We start from the raw sequence: 26,541 nt of genomic DNA, 5'->3' as shown, positions 1-26,541 counted from the left end.
AATGATTAAAAACCCCAAGAGTAATGTTTTGAAACTGATTCAGTTTTATGTAAATAATGATGCTAATATGGCTTCATCACCCAGATCTTCTTTGCTTCCTTCTATTAGGTGAAAAGAAAACAAATATTCACAGAAAAGAATCTGATAAAAATCTGATAAAAATAGCTCTTGGTACTGAATGTTGCTCAAAACCATTGGCAGTCTTGCTCTATGAAATTAAGGTAGATAATCTTTTCTTTTAATGGCTACAATACTTATTTAAATAATTCATTCTGTGAATGTAGATTGTTTCCTCCTAGACTGTCAAATGTACAAATACCTTCTAATAACCAAAGGTATCAAAAAACTAGTAGAAAAATTATTATACAACTACATCCTCGTTATTCAGCATGCACGTTTAACTACTGAAAAGAGTTTGTGTAAGTAGCTATGGTGTGATATAGCAAATAAATATCTATTTATCAGTAGATAATGATCCATTTAACACAATAGTATAGCAGAGAACTACCTATAGCATTTGGGGAAATAGTGTAACTAAATGGTGCAGAACAACATTCACACAGAAAATGAATTAAACCAACAAGATATTTGTAATCTAGATTCTCTTCCCTGGCTTCCAAAACCTGGCTCTACTTCTGCACATTCAGGACATAATAAATGAATATGAATTATTGCTGTAGCTATAGCACCACTTTTGGGGAGGGAGAGGGAATGCTGAGGTGCTCTGCCTTTAATGGTCTTAAGCAAGAAATGGAACAATATATCCAGAGATTTAATGCATAGATTCACATCTGAAATTTAAAAAATTACATATGAAGTTTTGAAATGTTCTATTATCCTTGGAGGATGTGGTTTACCTCTCCTCTAATCAGAATTTGTTCAGAGTGATTCCAGGAAGCAATTAATTGCTTCCTATTAAATGATCAACACTGTGGCCAAATTCTGCAATGGCAATTAGAAATCTCTGGTTCTGAGCTTGTGTTGTAAGTGGAATTTTAGCTTAGGTATTTTCCATTTTAATGTTCTTTCCTAGTTTTTGGCCTATTACTGTAAATTCTTTTTTTTTAATTGAAAATTTTGAAAAAAAACCTTACAAATATTTATCTTTTCCTCCCCCTCCCCTCCCCACCCAACCCCCCCAACCTCCCCCCCCCAACTTCCCAGAACCAATACAGGGTATAAATCTTTAACAAAGATAATCTAAGCTAAACTTTAAAAAAAAGTTAGTATCATCTTTAATTTGAGCTTTAACTCCCCTTTGCTAGGCTAGCTCTAAACAGATTATATCATTCCTTGTTTCTTCAGTCATAAACTATCTGGAATTTCTTAGTCCCATATTTATTTTGAGTATAGTCAATCCATCTTCTCCACTCCAGTTTATATCTCTCATTTGAATGGTCCTTGAGATATGCTGATATTTTAGCCATCTCTGCTAGGTTTGTTACTTTAACGTCCATTCTTAAATAGTAGGCAAAAAATATGGAACGCTTCACGAATTTGCGTGTCATCCTTGTGCAGGGGCCATGCTAATCTTCTCTGTATCCTTCCAATTTTAGTATATGTGCTGCCAAAGCGAGCACTGTAAATTCTTAAATAAATAAATAGGACCAAATGGTTTTACCTATCCGGTTGGTGGCAACTGTAGTGGTCCCAGAAGGTCCAGGGGTAGATATGTTGTTGAGAACAGAAGAACAACAGGTAGAAAAACAAGGTGGGTTGAAACAGACTACTATGTTATAGGCAGGCAAGGCAGGGGACAAGTCAGGTACATGGGTTGTGGCTGTAGGAAAAGGACAACAGAATCAACATCAGTTGTGTCCTGCACTGAATATGTAATTCACAAAATTATCTTTTAATTTAACTTTTCTCTCAATCTGGATGAATTCCCTCTTGCAGTCATATGGATTGACTTTGTCCACACCAGAAAACCAATCTTTTGGGGGAACAGCAGACCCCTTTTTAAAGAGAGCTTTATGTTAGTACATCTTTAGTATATCAGCACTGTTTTCTTCTCTGCATCCTAAGGTAAATCGATCGCATCTCCCACATTTGGACCTCCAATATTTGTACAAGAGGATCCAGATATACAGAGATTCTAAAATCAGTCTCATGCCATGTGATCTTCCACTTATTGTTTGTGATCAATAATAGTGTTGAACTACTGAGACAATTTATTTCTACTAAGCTGTGTTGTATTTCAAATTGCAATAAAACTAGTCTTTTTTTTTAAAAAAAACTCTAGCTTGTGAGGGGTCTATAACTCTACAAGTAGTCCTTGCTTAATGACTGCCCTTTTTAGTAACCATTGACATTACAATAGTGTTAAAAAGTAACTTTATAACCAGTCCTTGCATTATGACTGTCTCATTTCAAGGTCAGCAGAAAAGAAAACAAATTGTATTCAAATTTCTTATGAGGCATTCATAATGGAAATAATGGTTTGAAATGGCTTATAGTTGACTAAACTGCACCTGGGGATGGGAACAACTGGTACCTACCATTCTCTGAAGGGGAAGCATTGTTGGGGGTATTTGATGATGCAGTAGTGGAAAATGTCACCTTATTTTTATCTATGTTCTGACTGGACCTAAAATGCAAGAAAAATGCAGGCATTAAGTTTTGACATAAAACAGAAACAGATGTTTAGCAAAGAAAAGAGATGCAATAAGCTAGAGGTTGAGCATGAGGTCACGCTTGAAATCTGAAGACGACTTAAAACCATTGCAAAAATAAGGGGTGGGGGCTGAAAACAGGATGGAAAGTAGAATTATTGTTCTGAATGAACAGAGATCAACATATGAGCATAGTTGGACAAAGTAACAAAGAGTGAATGGGCTAATATTGCTTTAAATTAGTTCTAAACCCACCCCTTTCCACTCGAAAACAGAAAATTCTGATAACAGAAAACTCTTAGGATGAGATTGCAAGCATAATTAAGAATTTGATAAATGGTCCTGGTTCCCACCAAAACACAACTAGTCTGCTAGTTGTTCATGTTTTCTACTTGATGACACCTGTTTACATTAGTCAGCATATAGCCACATAAGCATATAATTCAGTGGTGGGTTTCAAAAATTTTTAGAACCTCTTCTGTAGGTGTGGCCTGCTTTGTGGGAGTGACTTGCCAGCTATGTGTCTGGGTGGGCATGGCCAATTTGTAAAATGTGGTGAAACTCACTTAATAACGCTCTTGCTTAGCAACCAAAATGTTGACTCAGAAACTGGCATTTGAAGCATGCAAGTCTTAAAGCTGTCAAGTTACAAGACCCTTGCACCCCATAGCCTTTAGAAAAAAAAAACCCAGGGGTGTTCAAACTTGACAGCTTTAAGACTTGTGGACTTCAACTCCCAGAATTCCTCCTCCAGTCATGTTGGCTCAGGAACTCTGGCGTTGAAGCATGCAAATCTTAAAGCTGTCAAGTTACAAGACCCTTGTACCCCTAACCCTTTAGAAAAAAACCCCAGAGGTGTTCAAACTTGACAGCTTTAAGACTTGTGGACTTCAACTCCCAGAATTCCTCCTCTCGCTCTTCATCTTGATGATGTGCGGACGGGGGGCGGGGGGAGTTGGAACCGGTTCTAAACGGCAGTGTAGATTTGTGGAACCTCTTTTGTAGAAGAGGTTAGAACTGGCAAGAAGCCACCCCTGATATAACTGCACATCACATTTTGCATACATAGAAATGGTTCGAGGAATCTAAGAGCCATTTACTTTCCTAGTACAGCCCTAGATCCTTTACATTCCATTAAATGTTGCCTTGTTAGCTGCATCAATGGAGAATGTTATCAGCCTATGAATTTGGGATGAGAACTTTACAGCATCCCATTTTCAGTCTGATTGCAACCCATATCTATTTAGTGAAATACAATTTGTTAAAAATGAGGATGATTTCTTTCAATTAAGACCTGCATTTTCAATCTTCCTGTTTTTCATGTTATACTTTTGCACGTTCAAACTAATTGTGACTTTTATTACACATTATTTAAGTTTGGCTTCAGTACATCAATTTAACCCTTACAGAAACTCTTTCCCTGTTCACCTTTGTTGAGGAGAAGCAACACTGAAATGCAGACAGGTATAAAAAGAAGGGAGAATGCATAAAAATACAAGGCGGCAGATTTGAAAGAATGGGACAAATGTATTGCAGCATATTGAAAAAGTAGGACCATACCATGGACAGAGAGCAACTGGGACGCCAGGACCTCTGTGCTGAAAAAGAGCCAGAAGGCAAGAAGTAGGCACAGCAAAAGAGCTACAAGGCACCGAAAACAGAAAAGGAAAGGAGGAATGGAACAACCAGGCAAGGGAAATTATAACAAAGAGCATTTGATGGGAAGAGTAGGCAGAGAAGGATTTGGGGAGATAAATAAATGAAGCAAAAAAGAAGCAAGCAAAGGGGAGGGAAAGAGAAAGGTCAATTTAGTAATTAACATTCCACTGTGAATTATCCAAAACATATCATTTCAAACTGGTATACAGCTAGGACATATGGACAATTACCTAAAACAGCACAGGTTCTAGAAACTTGATTATTGACTATTTAGAACAGATCCTAATGTGCAACAGTGTACACATTTCATAGTGTTTATATTCATTTGTTATAGAATCTATAAATTGCAATAAATTCTAATAAATTATATGAAAAGAAATATCCTAAGCATATACCCAATCTCAGATGAAAGTCATAGCTTGGCAGGGTAAGGTAGCATGTGAGATGCTAGCACTCAGCTGCTGATGCCTATCCTCAATACTCTTTACTGTCTTATTATTTTGTCATCCCAAAATGGTAAGGCTGGCTCCAAACATCTGCATCCAAAATGCCTTAAGAATTTTTCCCTCAAGTCAAATGGGAGTCCAATTAGTTTTCAAAGCATATGACTAGGAAGAGGGAACATACCCTTCAATATCCACAAGGTCTTCCTCACTGCGGTAGCTTAGCACATAGAGTGTAGACATGGACACCACACTACGAAAGAGAAAACATCAAATAAAGTTTCTAAAAATAGGGTTTCTGTGTTCCAGACAGAATAGGAGCTCTACCTAACAGGCCATATTTGTTTGTTACTTATATTCATGAATGTAAGTGACTTTGATGAAAAAGAGTTCCACTTCACAAGTTTATTCCTATTCTCTCCGATCTCTTTTCCAATATCTACAAAGCATCAACTGACTATAACTGCCATTACTATAGTGTAGCTCTTAAAATAGTTTTTACATCGCCAGGACAAAGAACACAAAGAAAAGTCCCAAATAGGGATGCACATTTCCATCTAATTCTCACTGATGAAAGCACCGTGGTGAAAGATGGCAACGATTTCGGAGAAAATAAACTAATATAAATAAAACATGTCTGTTTATCTACTTATATCTATTCACTCACTGGCTGACAGGCTCTTACACACATTCTGAGTGCTGTACTAACCCAGGGAGTGCGTAGTAGCCCAAATGTGCAGTCACTCACCTGAATGCCATGATGATCACCAAAGCAATAATGGTACCTTGCAGAAAACGTTGGCTGATGCAAGCTTGGTCTTTGACACCTTGTGTGGGAGCCTGCAAAATAAAGGCAAAGGGAAAAATTATGTCAAATATTTGCTTGACAAATTTAGTTTTGAGTCCTATAGGTTGCTTGTCATCTTAATAGCAAACTGTACTTTCTATGGAATCTTTGGAACCCTCTAAACCTTCCCAAGGAAAAATAAATATTTACAAATCAATTAATGGAAAACATTGCATAGTCTAAGAAATGGCTGAGCTACATGGAAGGCCATTTTAAAGCAGAAGTTACAAATCACTAAAACAGAAAGCTGTTGGACGAAACGAATTTGAGCACTAGCTCATAAAAGAACTTTGCATAAAAGAGTGTACCACACATAATATAATTCTTAGCCACAACAATTATGAATTTATATTCATAGCTGATGAATATAATTTACAATATGAATCCATATTATTTATAAATGACAGAGGATAGCATATTAACATTTGCAGAACAGGCTGGCATTTACTCAACAGTGCAATGTACATGCTGAACAAACATGGCATTGCTCAGAACTCAAACAAATCTTTTGCTTCCATATCTTCAAGTATCACAGAATTTTGTACAGTAGGAGAATCAGAGAATCAGCTCCCACATCTCCTACCAAAGACCAGAAATTTCCAATGATACCTCCTATTAATGCAGAAAATCACACAAATTACATATTTTTGTAAAACTTTACCTTGCCTGCCACTTTTGGGGGCCTCTTTTTATGCGGTATGCTTTCTGCACGGCTGAACTGACTCCCAGCTTGGCTGTATTAAAAAACAAAGTTATACTGCATCCAAATGGGCATTTTTTTCTTTTATTGCATTTTTGCCCTGCTCATTCTTCCATTTTTAACAGTTGTTCAACGTTATCCAAAACAGAAAGAAGACTTAGGGGAATTACTTAACAGAATGTATTCTCAACTGCAACAAAATATTTAGGGTAGAGAATGAATGAGGTGGGAGGAGTGGAAAGCCACCAAATGAAATGAGAACCATACATTTTCTTGCACAAGGAACCATTAAAAGTATGAACATGTCTTCAAATTTGTTGCATTTATCTGATTGTACCATCCCTCTTTGAAAATGTACTACTGTAGGCCTTTTCAAAAATGGGCTTAAAAATATCAATTTAAATTCATATTTATCTTGGGAGAGTTCAGAAATACACCCTTATAGACTCCCTTCTGTAGAGAAGAGGTGTGTTTTCTTCTTCATGCCCCTACTGTAACCATCGCTGTTCGATATGGATACTCATATTGTCTAGAGACTTGAATGGTGCAATATTTTCATCTTCTTATTAAGGATTAGAGAAATATCATGATGTTGCTCTTAATTATGGTAGAAGAAAAGAAAAAAAAGTTCTTTCCTCTCTCTTGGAAAGGGAATTAAATCTTCAGCTTGGAAAAACACCTGAACCTATTCCAAAATTCTATGAGCTTCTCTATTAGTTCAAATCTTAATATACTTACAAGTGCACTTGTAGGTAGCTTCCATGCAGCTTCCTCCTAAATCATAGGATTGTAACTAGTGTGTTATTTTTGTGATAGGGAATTAAATCTGTCCTTTCCTCCAGGTGGCCATGCCATATTATGATCCAAAGCTGAATAAAAGTTATGTTTAAAATTCAGGTATGTGTATTACCTGAATGCTCCAGAACTTCCAGTTGACTTCATACTGTCCAACCTTTTGAGCTTGGCCAGTTTATGACTCCACCTCTCTAGTTCATCGATCCGGTTTTCCAGGTTGTCAGTCAGTTTGCAGAGCTCCTTCACAGCCCCAACATTTTCCATGAAAATCCGCTCCTGTAATGAGCAAAATCAAAGTTTCCTTTTATACAGAGACCATCTGATGGGCTCAAATCTTTACCTTGTGATTTGGTCTTTTATTTTCAAAGGACGAGGATGTTTTGTTTTCGCAAAAAAAATGTTTTTTAAAAGAAAACATGTCAGGCAAAATGACAACAGACACTTTCCTCAATGTGGACCTTTTGCAAAAATCTTTTCAGTATGCAAAACTTGTAGAGAGAAATATGGATACAGCGACTTATGTAACAGTGACACACAAAAGTCCATCCTTGAAGAAAGGAAAGTTTATTTCCAAGAGTTTCGCTCACCTTATTTACCACAAGGAAATTCTCAATACTTTTCCCACTGGTAAAGACTATTTCCCCAGAATCTTTTACTGCTTCTGGAAGAATTTCCTTTACCTCTTGAGCAATAACACCTGCCCAGGAAAAAAACAAAATAAAACATAACAGGTTTGAGCTCAATAAGTGTCATTATAGAAGATATTTACGCCAAAAAGTTACAATTAAAGATATAATTCAAGCATATGTATTATAAACATTAGCAGCAATTGCAGTAAAGTAGTTATTTTAAAATTTTCACTTTAGAAACAGCTAAAAGGTTCAGTGTAAGCAAAGTCCCTAGGAAAGCTCATCATTACAGAAAGATAGTATTTGTGTGCTTGGCATCAGGAACTCTTGCATGAAGCACACTACTTTCATCACACCAGTGGTGGGATTCAGCCAGTTTGCACCACTTCGGGAGAACCGGTTGTTAACTTTCAAAGTAGTTTGGCATTCCAACAGCTATGTTCCAACAAAGACACAAAAATGCACTCTGCGTTCTAATAATTTGCTATGAAAAACAATGGTATAAGTGTAGCAGTTACAGTATATCTGATATTTAAATGAAGTAAAGAAAGAGTATTAGGCCTGGGTTTTCACATCATGATGAATGATGCTTGGTAAATGATTTTCCTGTTATCTTGTACAGTGTTAAAATACCTAGGTATTATACAAAAACATGCTCTCTAAGTAAGGAAACAATCTTCAGATAAAATGTGACATATAACTATAACATCATTGCCAAACCAATAAGCAAGTATCATCAAAGAGAAGTCAAGAATATGAGAGTCCATGGAACAACTGTAATCAATAGTTTTAGACATACTTGCTGCAGTAATGTCATTTAAGCTTGAGGTCAGGAAAATTACCTGTACCTGTCTCAGTTGTATTCTCCAAGCCAGCAGTAGCAGCAAACTCTGGCTTATAATTATAGTGCACCAGCCGCATACGGGAGATTCTCTTCAGTTGTTCTGTGGTGTCTACCTAAAATTAGAAGAAAAAGAAATCCATAAAAGTACTCTGCAATCCTCAATAAGGCACCAGATAGTTACATCTAACCATATTTGTCAGAAATAGAAAAAGTGTAGAGGAGGTTTGAATATACGGTAGATAATCACATGATGATTTCAGCTCAGTATTTATATGTTCTCTGTATTATTGATTTGAACAGTAGGAGCAGCCTTTTGAGTAAAGGACAACACTTCAATTTTCTAAAAACCAGGGAGACTTAGTATTAGTAATCGGCAGACCGCCTTCTGCCGATTACCTCCCTTCGACCCATCAGATCGCACAGATTGGGCCTCCTCCGAGTTCCATCCGCCAGTCAGTGCCGACTGGCGACTACGCGGAGGAGAGCCTTCTCAGTAGCAGCTCCGACCCTTTGGAACGATCTCCCCGTAGAGATTCGTACCCTCACCACCGTCCAGACCTTCCGTGCAGCCCTTAAGATCTGGCTATCCCGTCAGGCCTGGGGATAAGATTTTCATCCGCCCCACCCGAATGCTGAATGAATGTTGTGTTTTATTGTTTTATTTTATTCACATATTATTTCATGTTTTGTCTTGCACTCCTTCCCCACGAATTGTAAGCCGCCCTGAGTCCCCTCAGGGAAAAGGGCGGCCTATAAAGGACAATAAAATCTACAAAATCTACAAATTATTTTCTACCACCGGAAGCAAAGCCTGTCCAGTTTTATAACTGACTGTAATGCTTAATATCTGTGCTGACCTTTACAGAATGAAGTACTGCAGTCAATAAAAAACAACAAGAATGTAAATCATTTAAATATATTTAGAATATCAAACTGAGAATACTCTCTCTCTCTCTCTCTCTCTCTCTCTCTCTCTCTCTCTCCCTCCCTCCCTCCCTCCCTCCCTCTCTCTCAGGTAGGTACCTAAACTATTAGTCTAAGCCTAGAACTGAAACTCTAAGCTTAGACTAAATACCTAAGCCCCCAAATCCAAATGTATTCATCTAGTGTTCAGGAATTAATATAAAGTATTTTTAAGTTTTAATAAAAGCAAACAAACTGGGAATTTGAAAGCCAGGCCAAATTACAACCTGAGATTCATGGCAATCTAGGAACTCTTCCTTTCATACAGAACACAAAGTATTAAAATCAAAAGTTTGCAATTGCATTTTACAAAGACAAGTTGAAATAGAATTAAGGGCATAGCAAGTCCCATGTACAATAATGGAACCTTAACTAGAACTATAGTGACACAAAGAGCCGTGGCGGTACAGTGGTTAGAATGCCTGCCTGCCTGCCATTTGGCAGTTCGAATCTCACCAGGCTGAGTCACTTGACTCAGCCTTCTGTCCTTTCAAGGTCGGTAAAATGAGGACCCAGATTGCTGGAGGCAATATGATGACTGTAAACCACTTAGGGCCAAAAACAATGTAAAGTGGTATATAAGTCTAAGTGCTATTGCTATATCCTGACATGAGGGAAGGCAAAGGGGAAAAAACAATGCAACATACTGTGAGACAGAACACAGGAAGTACCAAACAGGATAACTGCCTTGGTATGTTTGCCTCCTGAACACTGTTGCGATTAGAATACCTGCTTATTCCAAGTGTTAGGCGAAGTTTTGGCCTACTTCTATAGTGTTCGTTTTTTGGCTTGCAATGAGGAGGACTTGTTCAGTGCTCATGAAAGTTTCAGTTCAGAAATCTAAAGTGACAGTGTGGATTTTCAAAGCAGATTCAGTATTGAATATAATTTGTGGCGCAAACACTTACCTCTTGGATATCATCTTTTACTCGGATGTCTGACGGATGCATAAGGGAACCCATAACTTTTACATTGCCATGGACAACCAAGGCTTCATCAGGTCGGTCTGTGTTGATGCCAACTCGGCCATGGTGAAAGACAGTGTCAGGTAGCTGAGAGCGTTGCCAAAGTACATCACTGTCACTCTCAAATTGACCTGGATTAGAAGCCTACAAAAAAGACATCCAGAGAAGAGTTGGGAATTAACTGTCAACAGTTGCAAATGATTGAGAAAACAGAGAAGAAAAGTCCAGTGGTTTTACAGCAGGAAAACGTATAGGATAAATAAAGCTCTCTTCCTGAAGAAATGGAAAAAAAAATCCATTTGCACCAATAGCGCATTCACTGATAGGGCGGTTAAACAAGAAAGAAACAGAAGCCAGCAGCCTTCCAAAAGATACTTATTGGCCCAAGGCTTTTGCAAGTATATTACATGATATACTTTATGGACAATTGTCATAGAAGGCAGCCACACTTAATGTGCACTTGTGTGTTAAGCTGAAAGATAGGTTATACAATGTCATATAGAATATTATGGAAATTTCTCAATTTGCAGCACCTTTGATTATCAGCATGGATAAGAACACATAACTCTTTGTCCACGTTAAGAGACGGAGATATAGTCTCAGTCAAAACCTACTTTATAACGTAGTTGTTCCTTTAGCCTAACAGTAGACTGCTCATAAAACAGAGAGGGCTGTGTGATCTAGTTTGCCAACTCAGCACAAGGAGCTTGAGTCAGCGTGTGTTTACAGAATCAGCAAGATAAACCTTCTTTCTTAGCTCATAACAGAAAGGTTATACTGCAAATAGGCTTTTCTTACACTCAGTGGGAACAAAGTGTTCCATAAAGTAAAAAAGCATCCCTAGCTCAAAATAAATACTTGCGGGATTGTGAAGGAAGAGCCTGTAACAGATTTAGGTGAACAAGAGAGATGAATTCCTCTAAGCAATTTGGAAAAACAGGATAAAAAAGAAGAAAGCATGTTTAAAACCAAAGGTTGCCCAGGACTTAAACCTGCTTTGCCCTAGAGAGATCTGGATTCTCCAAGCCACGCTCCCAGGTGTGTCGGAGCAGATTGTGGCTTTTCAATGGCAGGAGAAGTTCTTCTGCATATATATCAGTCCAGCAGGTTACACAGGGACATTTTCTTTCTCATTTCTTTTGCTCATCTTTGCTATTTCCTTTATATATATGCTTCAGATGCAGATATTATTCCCTCACCAAATGCTCATTTGTATGTTTTGTCTCTAACTCATCTAACTAAATATGTTCCTTTCCAGTGGTGGGATTAAAAAATTTTTTACTACCAATTCTGTGGACATGGCTTGGTGGGCTTGGCACAGGAAGGATACTGCAAAATCTCAATTCTCTCCCCACTCCAGGGGAAGGTTACTGCAAATGATCTCCCTGTGGAGATTCGGACCCTCACCACCCTTCAGGCTTTCCGCAAAGCCGTCAAGACCTGGCTGTTCCGGCAGGCCTGGGGCTGATGAGTTCCCAGCCCCACTTGAATTGTTGTGATAGTTGTGTAGCTTTTAATCTGTTTCTTGTATCGTGTTTTTGTCTTGTTTGTTTTTTGTATCTCCCCCTTCCCCACTTGTTTGTTAGCCGCCCTGAGTCCCTCGGGAATAGGGCGGCATACAAGTATAATAAAGATACAAAATCCTCATTCCCTCCAGATCAGCTGGGACTCGGCAGAGAATAGATGGAGGTGGGGCCAGTCAGAACTGGTATTTACCGGTTCTCCGAACTACTCAAAATTTCCACTACCGGTTCTCTAGAACTTGTCAGAACCTGCTGAATACCACTTCTGTACCTTTCCATAAAAGAAAAATTCCAAAGTTGATCCTTAAATTGACACTACTGCCAATCCAACGTTCTTCCCTCACGTGCTCCCTTCAAAATTCTTGACATTATTGTCACCCATATTAACTGAGGGAGTAACTGAAATACTAGTCAGAGTTTACTAAAAAAGCAATAGGGTAAGCAAAGCAACAGAAAATAAAGATTCTATCCAGCTGATTCTAGTATTGTAGTTTTATTCTGGCAATTAGACTTCTAGAGTACATGGTTTAACTGCTGTGATTTCATACAGAGTTGGACATCAAATAGGGATTCCTGGGATGTTTCAGTGGGATTTCAAATAATAAAGACATCAAAGTTTCAAAAGAGATTTCAACTTTTTCATTGATGAGCACAATACTTTGTCCTACATATATTGAGAGTATGCAACAGCTGCTGAATAATTTATTGCCCTTATAAACTGAGTTTATACATTAATAATGACTTTATTCGTATGAAGCATTTCTATATAATTTCTGATCAAAATAAAAACCTATAGTGTTCTAAACAACTGAACCAACAATAAAAACAACTGTAAAATAAACCATACAAATTAAAAGCAGTACAACAATTGAAATAAAATGGAACAAAGTACTAAGGAAGAGCTTAAAATGCTTTAAAATAATTTACAAAGGTTGTGTTTTTACTTTTTCAAGGAAAAAACTGGGAGAACACTGTTTCAGTCTTCCAGGTTTATGAGTATTGGATCTCCAACAGAAAAAGAAGCTTCTTCATTTCTTATACTCTTACAATACATACGTCCTGTTAGTTTAATAAGATCTGGCTTGCAGGATGTCTACATTTCAAAGGATACCCCCCCCCCCCCCCTTGCTGCCAGAAGGTATCTGTGCCACAAAGCCAGGTGGTGGCCTTTGGGAAGCTCCATTTTTCATTCTTCTGGGCAGAAGTAATTTACTTTGGCATCTGCTTCAGAGTATCATACATAAAGACTCAGAATGGTGCTTGAATGGCTCAGCTTTGAAGGGGAGGAATGGTGGCTACAGATGGGTTATGGTATTTAGATTCTAATCTCTCTTAAGTAGTGGTGGGTTTGAAATTTTTTTAGAACCTTTTCCGTACGTGTGGCCTGCTTTGTGGGAGTGGCTTGCCAGCCATGTGACTGGGTGGAAGTGGCTTGCCAGCCTTGTGACTGGGTGGGTATGGCCAACTTGTAAAATGTGGTGAAACTCACTTATCAACGCTCTTGCTTAGCAACCAAAATGTTGGCTCAAAAACTCTGGCATTTGAAGCACGCAAGTCTTAAAGCTGTCAAGTTACAAGACCCTTGTACCCCTAACCCTTTAGAAAAACACCCCCAGGGGTGTTCAATCTTGACAGCTTTAAGACTTGTGGACTTCCACTCCCAGAATTCCTCCTCTCGCTCTTCATCTTGATGATGTGCGGACGGGCGGGGGGGGGGAGCTGGAACTGGTTCTAAACAGCACTGTAGATTTGTGGAACCTCTTCTATAGAAGAGGTTAGAACTGGCAGGAACCCACCCCTGCTCTTAAGCAAGGTGGTGCCTTTATATTACATTATAAAGACATTTTAAACATCAATATGGAACACATCTCTTGAATCCTATCTTTAATATCAAGGTTTTATGTACTATAAACATGAGAATAGTATATTTCCATATGGACTAGATCTAATTATAGGATAAAGTTCAGCTAGTTCTATATTAATATTATACAAATTTTTAAATCTTCAATTTTAGTTCCTTTTAATTATTACATACATTTTTATGATTTTACTGTTACATTGTTATTGCTTTTTGCTTATATTTTGTTTGCCATGCATAAAAAAAAAATCAAGCTACCCCCCCCCCCTAACATGGAACTGTAAATTAGTGATATTACTTGACTACTGTTACCCTACAGACAATTACTAGAAATACACCATACAGCAAATCTATCCCTTGATATGGTACAATTGTGTATACAATGCACAATGTTACTGGTATGGAAATATGTGAAATTCACAGGTGCTTCTAATGTAGAACCAAACCACATATTTGTGCTAATGCAGACAGGTCCTTACCCTAATTCTGTTTCCATCTGTTTTACCCACTAATCTACAACAAAGGTCCCCCACCCCCACCACCCCGGAGACTGCATAAGTCAGCATGTTACTTACTTGTCTGCAGACTCCGGGGTCCCCGTCTGCCCTCTGTTTGTGTTTTACCCCCGAACCGGCCCTTTGCTAGAGGAAATGGACACAGTACTTAAAAAGGCAGCAGGGCGGAGACAGCCAACTACAAAGTCACAGCTTAGTGTCCTCCTTATTTACCTACTAACTTTGGCAGTGAAAGAGCCACAGCTGACTTCTTCACTTGCCTTTCCCTAAAGTTATTCCATCTAAAGCGAAGAAACATTCCACTTGTTTATTCAGATTGCTAAACAGATTGCTACGAAATTTGATTAGTTGATCCTATTTGCAGGCATCAGTTTCACAAATATTCCAAAGTCAAAAGGGCAGAAATATCCCCACTTGAATAAAGTGTGCCCCTAGATGAAATCAGTCATAATACTTCTACAAGTTTCCCTCATCTGTATTTAACATTTACTTTTTGAGAACTTTAAGGCACATGTCTGCAAAAGTGCAATCACTGGGGCAGGTTTAACTTCAACAAAACTGATGAACATCTGATCCATAAGACTTGCCTTGCGGCTTATATCACAGAAATAGGGAAAACTGATAACTGGTGGTATTGGTTATCAATAACACAATTATATGATTAACATGGACATCACTTGTAAAATATATTCCTAGGTACCCTCCAAGAGTACACCTGCTTTCCTTGCATGTAATATTTACTTTGAACCTTATAAACGTTGAAAGCATTGAAATTCCTTTTGTATAAGCATTTGCCAAAGGCCTTCTTGGTTTAGAGGAGAGAGTCAGAGTTCAGAAAGCTAAACAAGATTAGGGTAGAGGGTATTGTGAATGACAAAAGAAAAGCAAGGAACACTGTGGAACAAGGGGCAGGCTGGTATTGGGTTTAAGAACATGAAGGAACTCCTGTCAAGTAAAGTATAACACTCTAAATGTTCACAATCATGGAAGGATATGTTGCAAGGGAAGGGAATAGACTTACTCTAACAATGATGCGCTCTGAGATATGAGCAGCCAGAGTGTAGTTTTGGTTCTGAGAGTGAGCTTGCAAAGCCACAACCAACATGAAGTATCTGAAACAAGACAGGATCAGATAAGCATAGGCTTTCCCCAATTCACAGATGGAAACATAGTACATGTGAAATATGAGATTTTCTAAAAACATAGTGAACACTTGATCAAAATATTCCAATCTTCAATACAAGGCAATTTTCAAATTTATTCCATTCCTTAATAAAATAAAATAAAACATTGTCAGACATTTGAGCAACTCTACTTAGCACTAAATTGCATCCACAACATACTGAGAATCAATTAACTCAATGGATGACAATGGCTCTGAAAACCATCCAGGGATGGTGGCAGACTATCCTGTAGAACCACAAAATACATTTGAAATATAACTGCAAAACTCCAGCAGCTCATTTAGAATTATCCATACTAGACAGTTTTGCAGAGCTTGTCCTTTTTCCTGAATAGATATCAGAGATAAGCCTAGTGAAAACCCCTTTTTTTCACACAGGAAATGGAAAAGCACATCAATCAATTGTATCAAAATATTAGAAAATTCAAAGTTGATTTTTTTCCTAAGCCTATCTGCTTTTCAAGATATTATTTTATGTTGCGATTTTACAAAAGTAAATCTGAAGTATTAAGTTCCAACAACACATTTCACAATTCAATTTTGTTCCTTTGTCTTAAAAGAGAGAACAATCTGAGATCTGTGGCTGAGAAAGAAGAGGACAATACAGATATTCTGCTTGTGTAGCACTGACAGTGAAAATAAAGCTCCCTGTATGGGTCTGGCAAGTCCTTCTCACAGAAAAGTGTAGCATTATTTCAAATGAACAGTTGTAAGCAGTTTGGGGTATTCTAGCAGTGTGAACAGCATGGATTTTCTAAGGCAACATCCAAGTAGTTGTTTTGCCATGTTCCTCTTCTCTCTTATCCCGCAGCTGGCAGGAAATTATGCCACTCTGAATCGGAATCCCCTAAAATATAATGTCTTTACCACACGCTTGGAATAAATCTGTGTTGTATTTTTGCCTAACAGCTTTAGTGCAAAACAGTCTAAGGGCAATGATTGGTGGTTCCCTTAGCTGAAATTTTAGCCTACTCCAGGTGGCACTCACAGAGCTCTGCTTTCTCTATGCACTATCATTTTTTCCCCGTTCCCAATGCATTAACAATTGAATATTTTACCATTATTGTTTCTTGAAACTTTGGATCAACAGATGGCCTATTCAACTTATAGACACTTAGGTGGCAGCAAAAAGTTGGGCACATACATTGTTTTGTATCTCTTGGCTGCCATCCAATGCTAGCCTGGATTTCTGCCACTGGGATGCAGCTATGGAATAAGTTCTACTGAAGAACCCCACTTAGCTATGGGAAATCAGTGTGGGATCCGTAAACTATAAATTTCTAAATTTCATGATAGAGAATATAAAGAGGGGAAGGAAGTAGCCAGAGCTTCCCTGGAAGCAGCAGCATGGGAAAGCCATTGTCTGCAAAGAGGCTACTGTACAGAATTGCATGAGACAAGCCCTTTCAATTACACTTCCAATTATAGGCACAGGCTGGTCAATTTCAGGGCTTTTCACTGAATGATCAATCAACTAATTAAAAAAAGAAAAGTGGTTGCAGATGACAGAGTTCAGAACTTGTAAACACAAGAGGACTAAAAGGCAAGTGAGTAAGTCGGAGCCAGACTGAAGACATGGTCTCAAAGGAAACCAGAATCAACTGGAACCACAAGATTGTTGGCAAAAGTGTGTCAAATTGGGCTGCCTTCCCAATAAACTTCATCACTTCCTACTATGCCTGGACACAGCTTTTTGAGATGGCACCTTAGGGAAACCCTCCCAGAGTGTAGCACCCTAGGCCATCCTCAGGTGACTCAGCTGTAAGAAGATATTGAGATAAAGGTGGAGACATGTAGACAGGCACCTGGGGAATCAATAGTGAGGTATCCTTACTTATGGCCATTTACATAGCCCAAAAAAGTTTGTGAGGCAGGTTGGGCATAAGAGAATGACTGACCCAGTTATTCAGTGTGATTCTTTAGCTGAAAGTAGATATTGAATTTGGGTGTCCCTTGATCCTTAACCACCAAAGTTATTTTAAATTCCACATTGGTTTCTATTATACACATTTGATTACTATCCTGAGAACCTTTATGTTGAAAAAATAGCACTGGAAATCTTCAATAAAAGTCACCAAGTGGAAGCTTACCTTTGATCAGGATTAGGCTTCCCCTTCTTCCTCATGTTATTGGCCGTGGTCTCACTGAAGTGCAGCCGCCCCACTGTGACCTTTGTGACTTGCTCTGGAGGCAAATTGACCCTGAAAATAGAAGAGAAGAGAATAACAGAGTTGGAAGGGACCTTGGAGGTCTTCTAGTCCAACCACCTACTTAGACAGGAAACCCCACACCACTCCAGACAAATGGTTATTCAATTGCTTCTTAAAATCTTCCAGTGTTGAAGCAAGTTGTTCCACTGATTAATTGTTCTAACTGTCAGGGAATTTTTCCTTAGTTCTAAGTTGCTTCTCTCCTTGATTAGTTTCCTTCTTACCCTCAGGTGCTTTGGAGAATAGCTTGACTACCTCTTCTTTGTGGCAGCCCCTGAGATATTGGAACACTGCTATCATGTCTCCCCTAATCCTACTTTTCATTAAATTAGACATACCCAATTCCAGCAATCGTTCTTTATATGTTTTAACCTCCAATCCCCTAATCGTCTTTGTTGCTCTTCTCTGCCCTCTTTCTAGTGTCTCAATATCTTTTTCACATTGTGGTGACCAAAACTGGATGCAGTATTCCAATGTGGCCTTACTAAGGCATTATAAAGTGATATTAACACTTCACGTGATCTTGAGGAGAGAACATTACAATAATGGAGGATCTGCACCTGTCAATTAATCAATTGGAGCAGGACAAGGACATTTTATAAAAATCATGGATCAAGAGGTAGAGGGAACCAGAGTTTGAAAAGAAAATAGAAGAAAGGCTAGAGGACTAAATATAAAAGTAAATACATAGCTTGACCCCAGTGCCTGCTTTCTCCCTGAAGCCCTGAGCAGTACTCACATGACAGGATTAAAAGGTCTTTTGCTGCGATCTGACTGTGACTGTTCTATGTTGATTGATTGGTTTAATGCTTCCAACTGAAAAAAAGAAGACCCAGATCAATTTTAAAGACAGTTATGAGTACATTGTTTTGCTTTATGCATATTCAAGTATATTCAATCTTAAAGAGGCACTTTCATTTTAAAGAACTGCAGTAAAATAATTATATGTACTTGAGACTGGCAATTATCCTTCTTACAGGAGAGGCAAGATATAAGGAACATTTGAACATATAAATTCATAAAGACACACATATATGTACTTCCTAGATGTAAAACTTTGGTGTGTATAGCTGCCCATAGTTAGCCTGTAGTAAGATGGGCAGCTAATAACTAAAAATAAATAAATAAGTGTGCCATTTAGATAATAACTCCTACAACAAATATAATCACAGGGAAATTACTGTAAGGACTGCACAAATATTAATGCTCTAAATTTTAATAATTAACTTCACAGAAGTGGGAACAAAATATAATACAAATATAACAGCTTAAGACCTTAATGTAATTTTTTATTGTATATTAGAAACAGGATTTTCCTGTTAAGGGCATCCCTACAAAAGTTCTGGATATAAAAACATATTCCATACTACCCTTTGAATGTCTATAAATTGATGGTGTCTAATACTACACAGAATGAATTTTATACCATAAGTACAACAAAAATGCTAGAGCTGTCATTCTTATATGCTTTCTATTTGATTTTTAAAGTTGTATTATAAATTCCTAAATTTGTCTGTATAGCAATGGAATTACTATAAAAACTAAACCTAACTAAAAAAACCTGGATTTTTTAAAAGTTGCAAAGAACCTGTTTACTAGAGTCACACACCTCTTGGTTTTGTAAAGGCTATGCAAAAGAAAGAGGTGGTTGGATCCATGATGTTTTCATTCATTCATTCATTCATTCATTCATTCATTCATTCATTCATTCATTCATTCATTCATTTTTTATAGCCACCCATCAAAAATGTGACTATGGACAACCAAGCAAAACTATTAATAAATAATACAAAGGTCAATAAAAACCTTTTTAAAACCCAATTAAAACAAAAATTTAAAATCAGAAAACATAAGCAGGCAAAACAATATGCACGCAAGCAGATAAGTTTGATAAATAAATAAAATAAAGTGCAAAGCCATGTGTCAATCAATACAGCCATCCAACAGAATCCAAAGCCATATTAATATTGCCACAAATAAATATATAACTTTGTATAATTTTCCTCAGTAAATAAATTTGTTTAATTGGGTCACTCTTATTAATTTTTAGGATTTAAAAGGTTCACAACCTTTTAAGCACCAATGTATGCACTGGGTATCTTTTCTGTTTTAATGGTTATTTAACTGTGGCAATGTTAATGAGAATTTATTTTATGAATATGTATGAAATCTAATTAAAAGCAAATGCTTTGTCAACCATTTTGACAGATTGGGCCTCCTTCAGATGCCATCAGCCAGACAGTGTCGGCTGGCGGGCCCTTGGAGGAGAGCCTTCTCTGTGGCTGCTCCGACTCTCTGGAACCAACTACTCCTGGAGATCCGGACCATACCCACTCTCATGGCCTTCAGGAAAGCTGTAAAAACTTGGCTGTTCTGGCAGGCCTGGGGCTGTTGACCTCACTGTTGAGGTCCAGCCCCGATTAGAATGAATGTATGAGGTGTTGCTGTTTTTAAACTGTTTCTTTCGTTATGTGTTTCGTTATGTGTTTTTTTTCTTTATTTTTGTAAGCCGCCCGGAGTCCTTCGGGATTGGGCGGCATATAAATGTGTCTAATAAATAAATAAATAAATAAATAAATAAATAAATAAATAAATAAATAAATAAATAAATATGTATACCTCCCCCCAAAAACTTATTTTTAATAGAGACACACATTTACACATTTCTTAAAGTTTTTCCACCAGGCTGCCACCTATCCTTTTAAATTATGCAGTTCACTATTCTTAGACTTGCCTTCACCCCATGCAGTTTCAGATAGAAGCATTCAAGTGGCTTCAGACCCTCAGGAGTCTTGACATATTTGGGGTCTCCAATCATACCAATGTACACGGTGACTTGGAAGTGGTTTTTTTTCTGGCACACGAAAGCATCGTCTCCCACAGAGAAATTGAAGCCTTTATCTGCATCCACTCGGTATGTGGGCATAGGTCTGGAAGCAAGGGAAAAGTAGACAAGAGAAAACATGTTGGACAAAAGAACAAATAGGAGCACCAATAAGACACAGCTATATCCAAAATTTGTTTATGGGCAGTCTTGTTTCCACCATCACATATGACTGAAACCAGAGATTTTCAAACCTTTTCAAGTAACTCAAATGTGTTACTTTAAAAAAATCATCCCAAGCCCTGCTCAAAAGTCGAAGTTGTACTGAAAGAAAATGGCTGCACTCAAGTCAAACAACTTCTTCAAGCCTGCTGGAGGTGAACATGTGAGAAAGCACCAGAAAGATGCAGAAAGAAAGGTCTAAACCAAAAGCTTCATCAGAAAGGAAAACAAGAAGGAAAATGGAAAACAGGGGAAAGACAGTGGGTGCCGAGTCAGAGAAATGGGTAGGACAGAAGGACAAGCAGAAGATCCCACAGCAAAAGCAGAGTTCTGTGTGGGAGCTTAACAGCCTCTCAGTATTTTGCCTTCATTTCCAAAAGTCTGAAGTCCTGTACAGATTGAGGCTCCTCCTCAAACATGCCGATGGCAACTGGATAAACTCTATACACTGTCAGCACCTGCGGGGTGAGTGAACCTGGCAGAGTCTGTAAGGAGCCATTTAAGTCTTCCTCATAGTAACAAGAGGGACCCCAAGTTGCTAGCGATGTGCCCTGAACAAAAAGCAGATGGTGGTCACAGAACAAGCTACCTTAGTCAGAAAGTATGAGAAGAATTTCCTTTCCCCTCTCCCCTCTCCTCACATTTCTGGTGATTCATTTTCATGTTCCTTCCTTCCTTCCTTCCTTCCTTCCTTCCTATATAACTTGGTATTCCACTCTATTGAGAAATCAAAATTTGCCTGCCCATCACCTAAAGGCAGACACAGACCTCTTCCTCCTTAATCTTAAGCCACTGCACACTGTCTTTGGGTCCAACCATGACTTCTGTCAAAATATTCAATTCATCAATAAAACTTGAAAGAAACAGTTACAAAAGGGGAAATCAAAGCAACTACAAGTACTTCTTCAAACAAATTCTATACACAGTTCATTTGAGCTGATTACTACTCAATGCAACTCTAAAACCAGAAAAGTTATCTGGGAGAGTTAGGAAAGCTTCCACCCAGAGGAATATGAACTATTTAAATGTCCACACCTTTATAAGTATTAAGATTTTTTGACTCTATTACAGAGGTGGGTTTATGCCGGTTCTCCCCGGAGCGGGCGAACTAGTAGTGGCAGCTGCGGAAGGCTCCACCCACCCACCTGGACGCTTCTGTGCATGAACGCATGAGCGAACCAGTAGTAAAATAAATTGAAACCCATCACTGCTCTATTAGATTAACCTCATACCTTGTAATCTGTCCTCAACACTGTCCATATCCACCCAAGCAAGGCTATAAACAGCACAAGGGGAATTCAATGTGTCATCAGGACAGTTCCAGCATAGATAAATAGTTACTGAAATAGGCCTATTCAGTCATATACAAAAAGAGGCATATTGCACAGAAGCAGGCTTGGTAAGTCTTTTTCTTTCTCATCATGCAAATGACATCAGCTGGCATAGGAACCAACCTTCACAACTTAAGCGCAGATGTCTGAAGAGGAGAAGTCTTCATGCTGCAAACTATAGACAAGGTGGCTTTGGTACAAGCAAGGATTATGATGATGCATCTTTTATAAAGGAGTCATAAGATAACAATATAATGTAACGTAACACAACATAGTATAATGGAACACAACATGTCAAAGGGGCTGGTTACTTGAGGGCAGATGTGGGCTGCACATACTTTAACAACCAGTTCGCAGAAAATGTGAGTGCGTGCACCTTCCGAACTTGCGTGCAACACCTAAAACAAGATTTTTTTGATGGGGGCAGCTTGCTGCATACCTGCTAGGTCAACCATGGTTAGTAGAACGGAAGAAGCGCACAAATCAGGTTGGCTGTGGGGTGGAGCGAGCAAGACGGAAAGTCTGAACCGGCAGCAGCCCACCACTGCTTGAGGGACCAGCGGTCTCCCACAACATCTGCCTGGTTGTTTTAATACACTCTGGGTTCCTTTCATTACATAATGTTACCTATCAGTACATTTTTTCTATGGCAGCATCTGTCCTCTGCAATGAGATTCTCATCAGGATCTGGATGGCCCCATTCTGCTATTGTTTAGAAGAGCCATAATATGACCTGGCTCTTCACCTGGGGCTTTGGTGAGGACGAGGGAAAACTGTTACTTCATTCCATCCAGTCCATTGTACTGGCCATCTTTTATATTTTATAGGTTTTATTGTAATGTCTTTGATTATAAGCCACCCATTGGGTGGTATACAAGTTTAACAATAAACAAACAAACAAACAAATGCCAAAGCATTTGGATGATTACTTGGAGTAGCAGGCCAGTGAAGATCCAATTAAACTCATTTATTGCTAATCATGCCTATGCACATGAATCTTCTCAATGCTTAGCAGTATTCAAAGGAATTCAAGGGAAGTTGGACTTAATTAACCTGTGTACACTTTTCTGTGTACTTGGTTCCCCCATCAAACTGCCCTTAATGGAGTAAGCTTTTTTTTTTAACAATCAGAAACTGCCCTCCTATAACTTGAATCTATCTGCCCATGTTCTACACACAGAACTCTACATTCTCTATGTGATACCTTTCAGTATTTGAAAGTACTATTATATCTTGCCTCAATTGTCACTTATAATCAATCTCTCTTCACAGAATTCAGTTTCTACTCCTAGGATCATCTATGTCACCTTTTTCTGATCCTGTTCCAAAATCTCTGATCTTTCACACCATTCCACTCAATACCATTCGGAACCATACTCTTAGAAACCATGGGTGAGCACACTTTCCTTCCCCCCCACCAGTAAGTCATTTATCCCACTTAATTGTCATCCAGCCTATAATTAACTTGCTGCAAATGTCATGAAGTATAATTGCTTTGCTGAAATTAAGATGTATTATGCCCATAGCACTTTTAATCTACTACAGAAATTACTAGGTTTAAGAAAAAATGAGCTAAGAACAAGTCCTGTCAGACTAATAAAATCATTCTAATGTCTGGTAATTACATTGTTTTTAAGATGTTTTGATTTAACTTTCAAACATAGTCTGCATTTCTATACAAAAGCATTTAGAAGTATGGGAAATAAGCCAGATGAGTTTAAACTCTTAGTATAGGAAGACAAATATGATCTAAAAAATGTCTGTTAGAATGGATACAATTTGTTGAACGGTACTGAAAAAAGTGGTGTACAACTCATCCACACTCCTACAACCATCACAGCATCCCATCAGTCATATCATGATATTGGTGCTTGACAACCGATATGTATTTATGATTGTTACAGCATCTTGGGAGTCGTGTGATCCCCATTTCTGACCTTCCCAGCCGGCTTCCAACAAGCAAAGTAAATGGGGGAAGCTGGCTTCACTTAACAATAGTATGATTCACTTAACAACTGTAGCAAAAAAGCTTGTAAAATTGGGCATATCACATAAAGATTCACTTAATGACTGCATCACTAAGTGATGGAAATTCTGGTCCCAACTGTGATTGTAAATTGAGGATTTCCAGTATCATCCTTGAAAAGATCCATTTTAAAAAAGCAACCATATATGGACTTACTTGGACTTAATCTTCGTAAATGTCAACGTCCACAAGGCAGTGACCGTTGCATTGTGAAGGCCAAAGGCAGAACGTCATGGATTACAGAGTTGTTTATCCGTGTGTTGTCCTGCCATTGGATTCTCAGCTTGTTTCATGGTTCTGGCGCCACGGGAACCAACACTCCCCATATATGTGCTCTTTAAACATAGATTGGGACATAATACAGAGCAATTCAAGAATAAATGAAGTAGAATTAACTCTGAGCAATGCAGGAAAAATGAAAATGTGAGAATAGATGAGCATCAAATCAAAACAAGAAATAAGGACAACAGATTAGCGATCCCCTAAAATGTGAATAACGTTCCAGACCCTTTTGAAGAAATAAGGAGATTCAGAGATTTATCATTATTCCTCTGAATCTCTGGCAGTGAAGATGTCTAGGTGGCACCATAATGTCCACAGATACATTATCTTCAGATAAGATAAAAGTTTCAGGACACTGTAATGTTTATAAGAATGGGGAAGTTCAGATCCAGCTTATTGAACCAGGGTGGATGTTTCTGGTCAAGCCATTCATTCTCTGCCTGAACCATCTCAGAAACTAGCTATTGTGAGGATAAAACAAAGTGAGGTCCTCACATAAGTCACAGCTCCTAGAGAAAAAAAGATATAAATAAAATAAATACTAAAATAATCATTAGCACTCTTCTAGGGTAGAAAATTAAGATAAGAATACGATAGATAGGATATTATGGATTATAAACGTACAGTCTGCCTTTATTGAAAAATAAATGAAAGTGAAGACCCTGCAAAATTTCAGATCATTCTGAATAATAACTGCTGCCAAACTCACTCCACCAGCACCTGGAACAAGTCCATGAAACATTCCTGGGAAAGGGTTATGCTAAAAGTCAACAAAAGTATTTTTTTACTCGTTTGCTGCACATTCATTTTGTGCAGTTCTCTGTGCGCAGACAGTGTGCATTCATACAGTTTCAAATAAGTTGAATATTTAGTCAACAAATTGACTGAAAATAGCAGAATGCTAGCAGTCCACTAAGGAATTAATGTTATTCACCACTACTCTAGGTTTCTTCCACACTTGTGAAACGTCTAGCTAAATCTATACTATTACTATCATAGTATTACTATCTATTACTATTCTTACTATTGATAGTAAGAAATACAAACCAGTATTATAACATAACTATTCTGGGTAGAATGTTGCAAATGATAGATTTCAGAGAACAGGCAAATGGATATATATTGGAAAAGTAAATGTTATTTATTTTCTTATTATACACATTTCTATCCTGCTGCAATCAAAAAGAGTCTTGACAACTTACATAAAATACAGTAAGACAATTTAAAGCATCCACTTTGTCATATTGGTGGCCACTAGAAGTTCATTCTTATTTCAATACAACCAATGCTTCTTGTCTGATTTCACATAAATCCTCACTAATCTACCATAACCATTATACTGAGCCACATCAATATGCATGGCTTTTTCTTCCTCAAAGGTATATATCAGTTTTAGATTTCCCTTACTACCTATCTTTCATTACTTACTGGATGAACTAAATAAAGTGCAAAAAACTGGCCTCTCAATGACATTTTAGAAGAGACATTGGCTAAGATTAAAGTGTTTGATAAAGAAAACAGAAGGGGAAAAAGAGTGTGTCATGTTTTACATCTATTGTAACTGTTTATTGTATCATAATAAAATCCTCGATTCAATACAAAGTAATGACTAGTTCTGGCATTAGTAATACAAAAGTCCTGTATCAATGTTAATTTTCCCCAGTATTAATATTAGCTCTGTAAAGTCATGAGTTGATGTCAAGAAGATAATGTTAAAAAGATAATTGTATTAGTGTCAAATATTTATCTTAATGCTCGAATGTTTCTATTGTATTTTGGTTAATCCAAGCGACCCTGTAAGTCTAGTTTAAGGAGCACATCTCAATAACATTTTTGTCATTTCCCTGCCCAATAAAGTAAACTATCATTTGATCAAAGCACCATAGATTATCGACCTTCACGTGCTCTTGTATTGATTCACATTAAACTGTGATTAAAAAGTGGCTCAGTGCAAACACACTATCCACTACTAAAATTGATCCAAATGAGAAAAATTAAAAGGGCTTTAATTGACTTAGTTGTATCTCAGGAATTTCCCACTGCTACTCTGTGAAAATGCAAGAATATTCCATAGAGATAATATAATTCTTGCCTACTTTCCTAATTGGAA

The 26,541-nt window shown here is 37.9% G+C and overlaps 1 protein-coding gene and 1 non-coding gene across 4 annotated transcripts in view; both read right to left on the bottom strand.

Annotated features, from left to right (window-relative positions):
- The window catches only part of MYRF (myelin regulatory factor), a 107,855-nt gene that overhangs the window by 12,053 nt on the left and 69,261 nt on the right, over positions 1–26,541 (bottom strand). Inside the window, exons 8-22 of one of the 3 annotated variants that reach the window (XM_087715119.1) lie at positions 20,481–20,676; positions 18,486–18,562; positions 17,627–17,737; positions 15,375–15,465; positions 14,414–14,479; positions 10,401–10,601; positions 8,534–8,642; positions 7,644–7,753; positions 7,172–7,332; positions 6,223–6,295; positions 5,463–5,554; positions 4,899–4,967; positions 4,173–4,253; positions 2,499–2,587; positions 1,622–1,780 (exon numbers count right to left, since the gene is read on the bottom strand). In XM_087715119.1, the coding sequence (XP_087571245.1) occupies positions 1,622–1,780; positions 2,499–2,587; positions 4,173–4,253; positions 4,899–4,967; positions 5,463–5,554; positions 6,223–6,295; positions 7,172–7,332; positions 7,644–7,753; positions 8,534–8,642; positions 10,401–10,601; positions 14,414–14,479; positions 15,375–15,465; positions 17,627–17,737; positions 18,486–18,562; positions 20,481–20,676 (1,685 nt within the window). The remainder of the gene's footprint in view (positions 1–1,621; positions 1,781–2,498; positions 2,588–4,172; positions 4,254–4,898; positions 4,968–5,462; positions 5,555–6,222; positions 6,296–7,171; positions 7,333–7,643; positions 7,754–8,533; positions 8,643–10,400; positions 10,602–14,413; positions 14,480–15,374; positions 15,466–17,626; positions 17,738–18,485; positions 18,563–20,480; positions 20,677–26,541) is intronic. The other 2 variants (XM_087715123.1, XM_087715125.1) reach the window with 2 other exon arrangements.
- Positions 1,474–1,580, bottom strand: LOC148049515 (U6 spliceosomal RNA). The gene has a single exon (XR_015695301.1). It is a non-coding gene; the product is annotated as a U6 spliceosomal RNA (small nuclear RNA).

Source organism: Thamnophis sirtalis, unplaced genomic scaffold, assembly GCF_051295495.1.
Source record: "Thamnophis sirtalis isolate CommonGarterSnake01/CBP01778 unplaced genomic scaffold, rThaSir2_p1.2 scaffold_1, whole genome shotgun sequence".
Taxonomy (NCBI): domain Eukaryota; kingdom Metazoa; phylum Chordata; class Lepidosauria; order Squamata; family Natricidae; genus Thamnophis; species Thamnophis sirtalis.
Note: the sequence above shows the minus strand (reverse complement) of the source record. Positions and strands in the feature narration are given on the sequence as shown.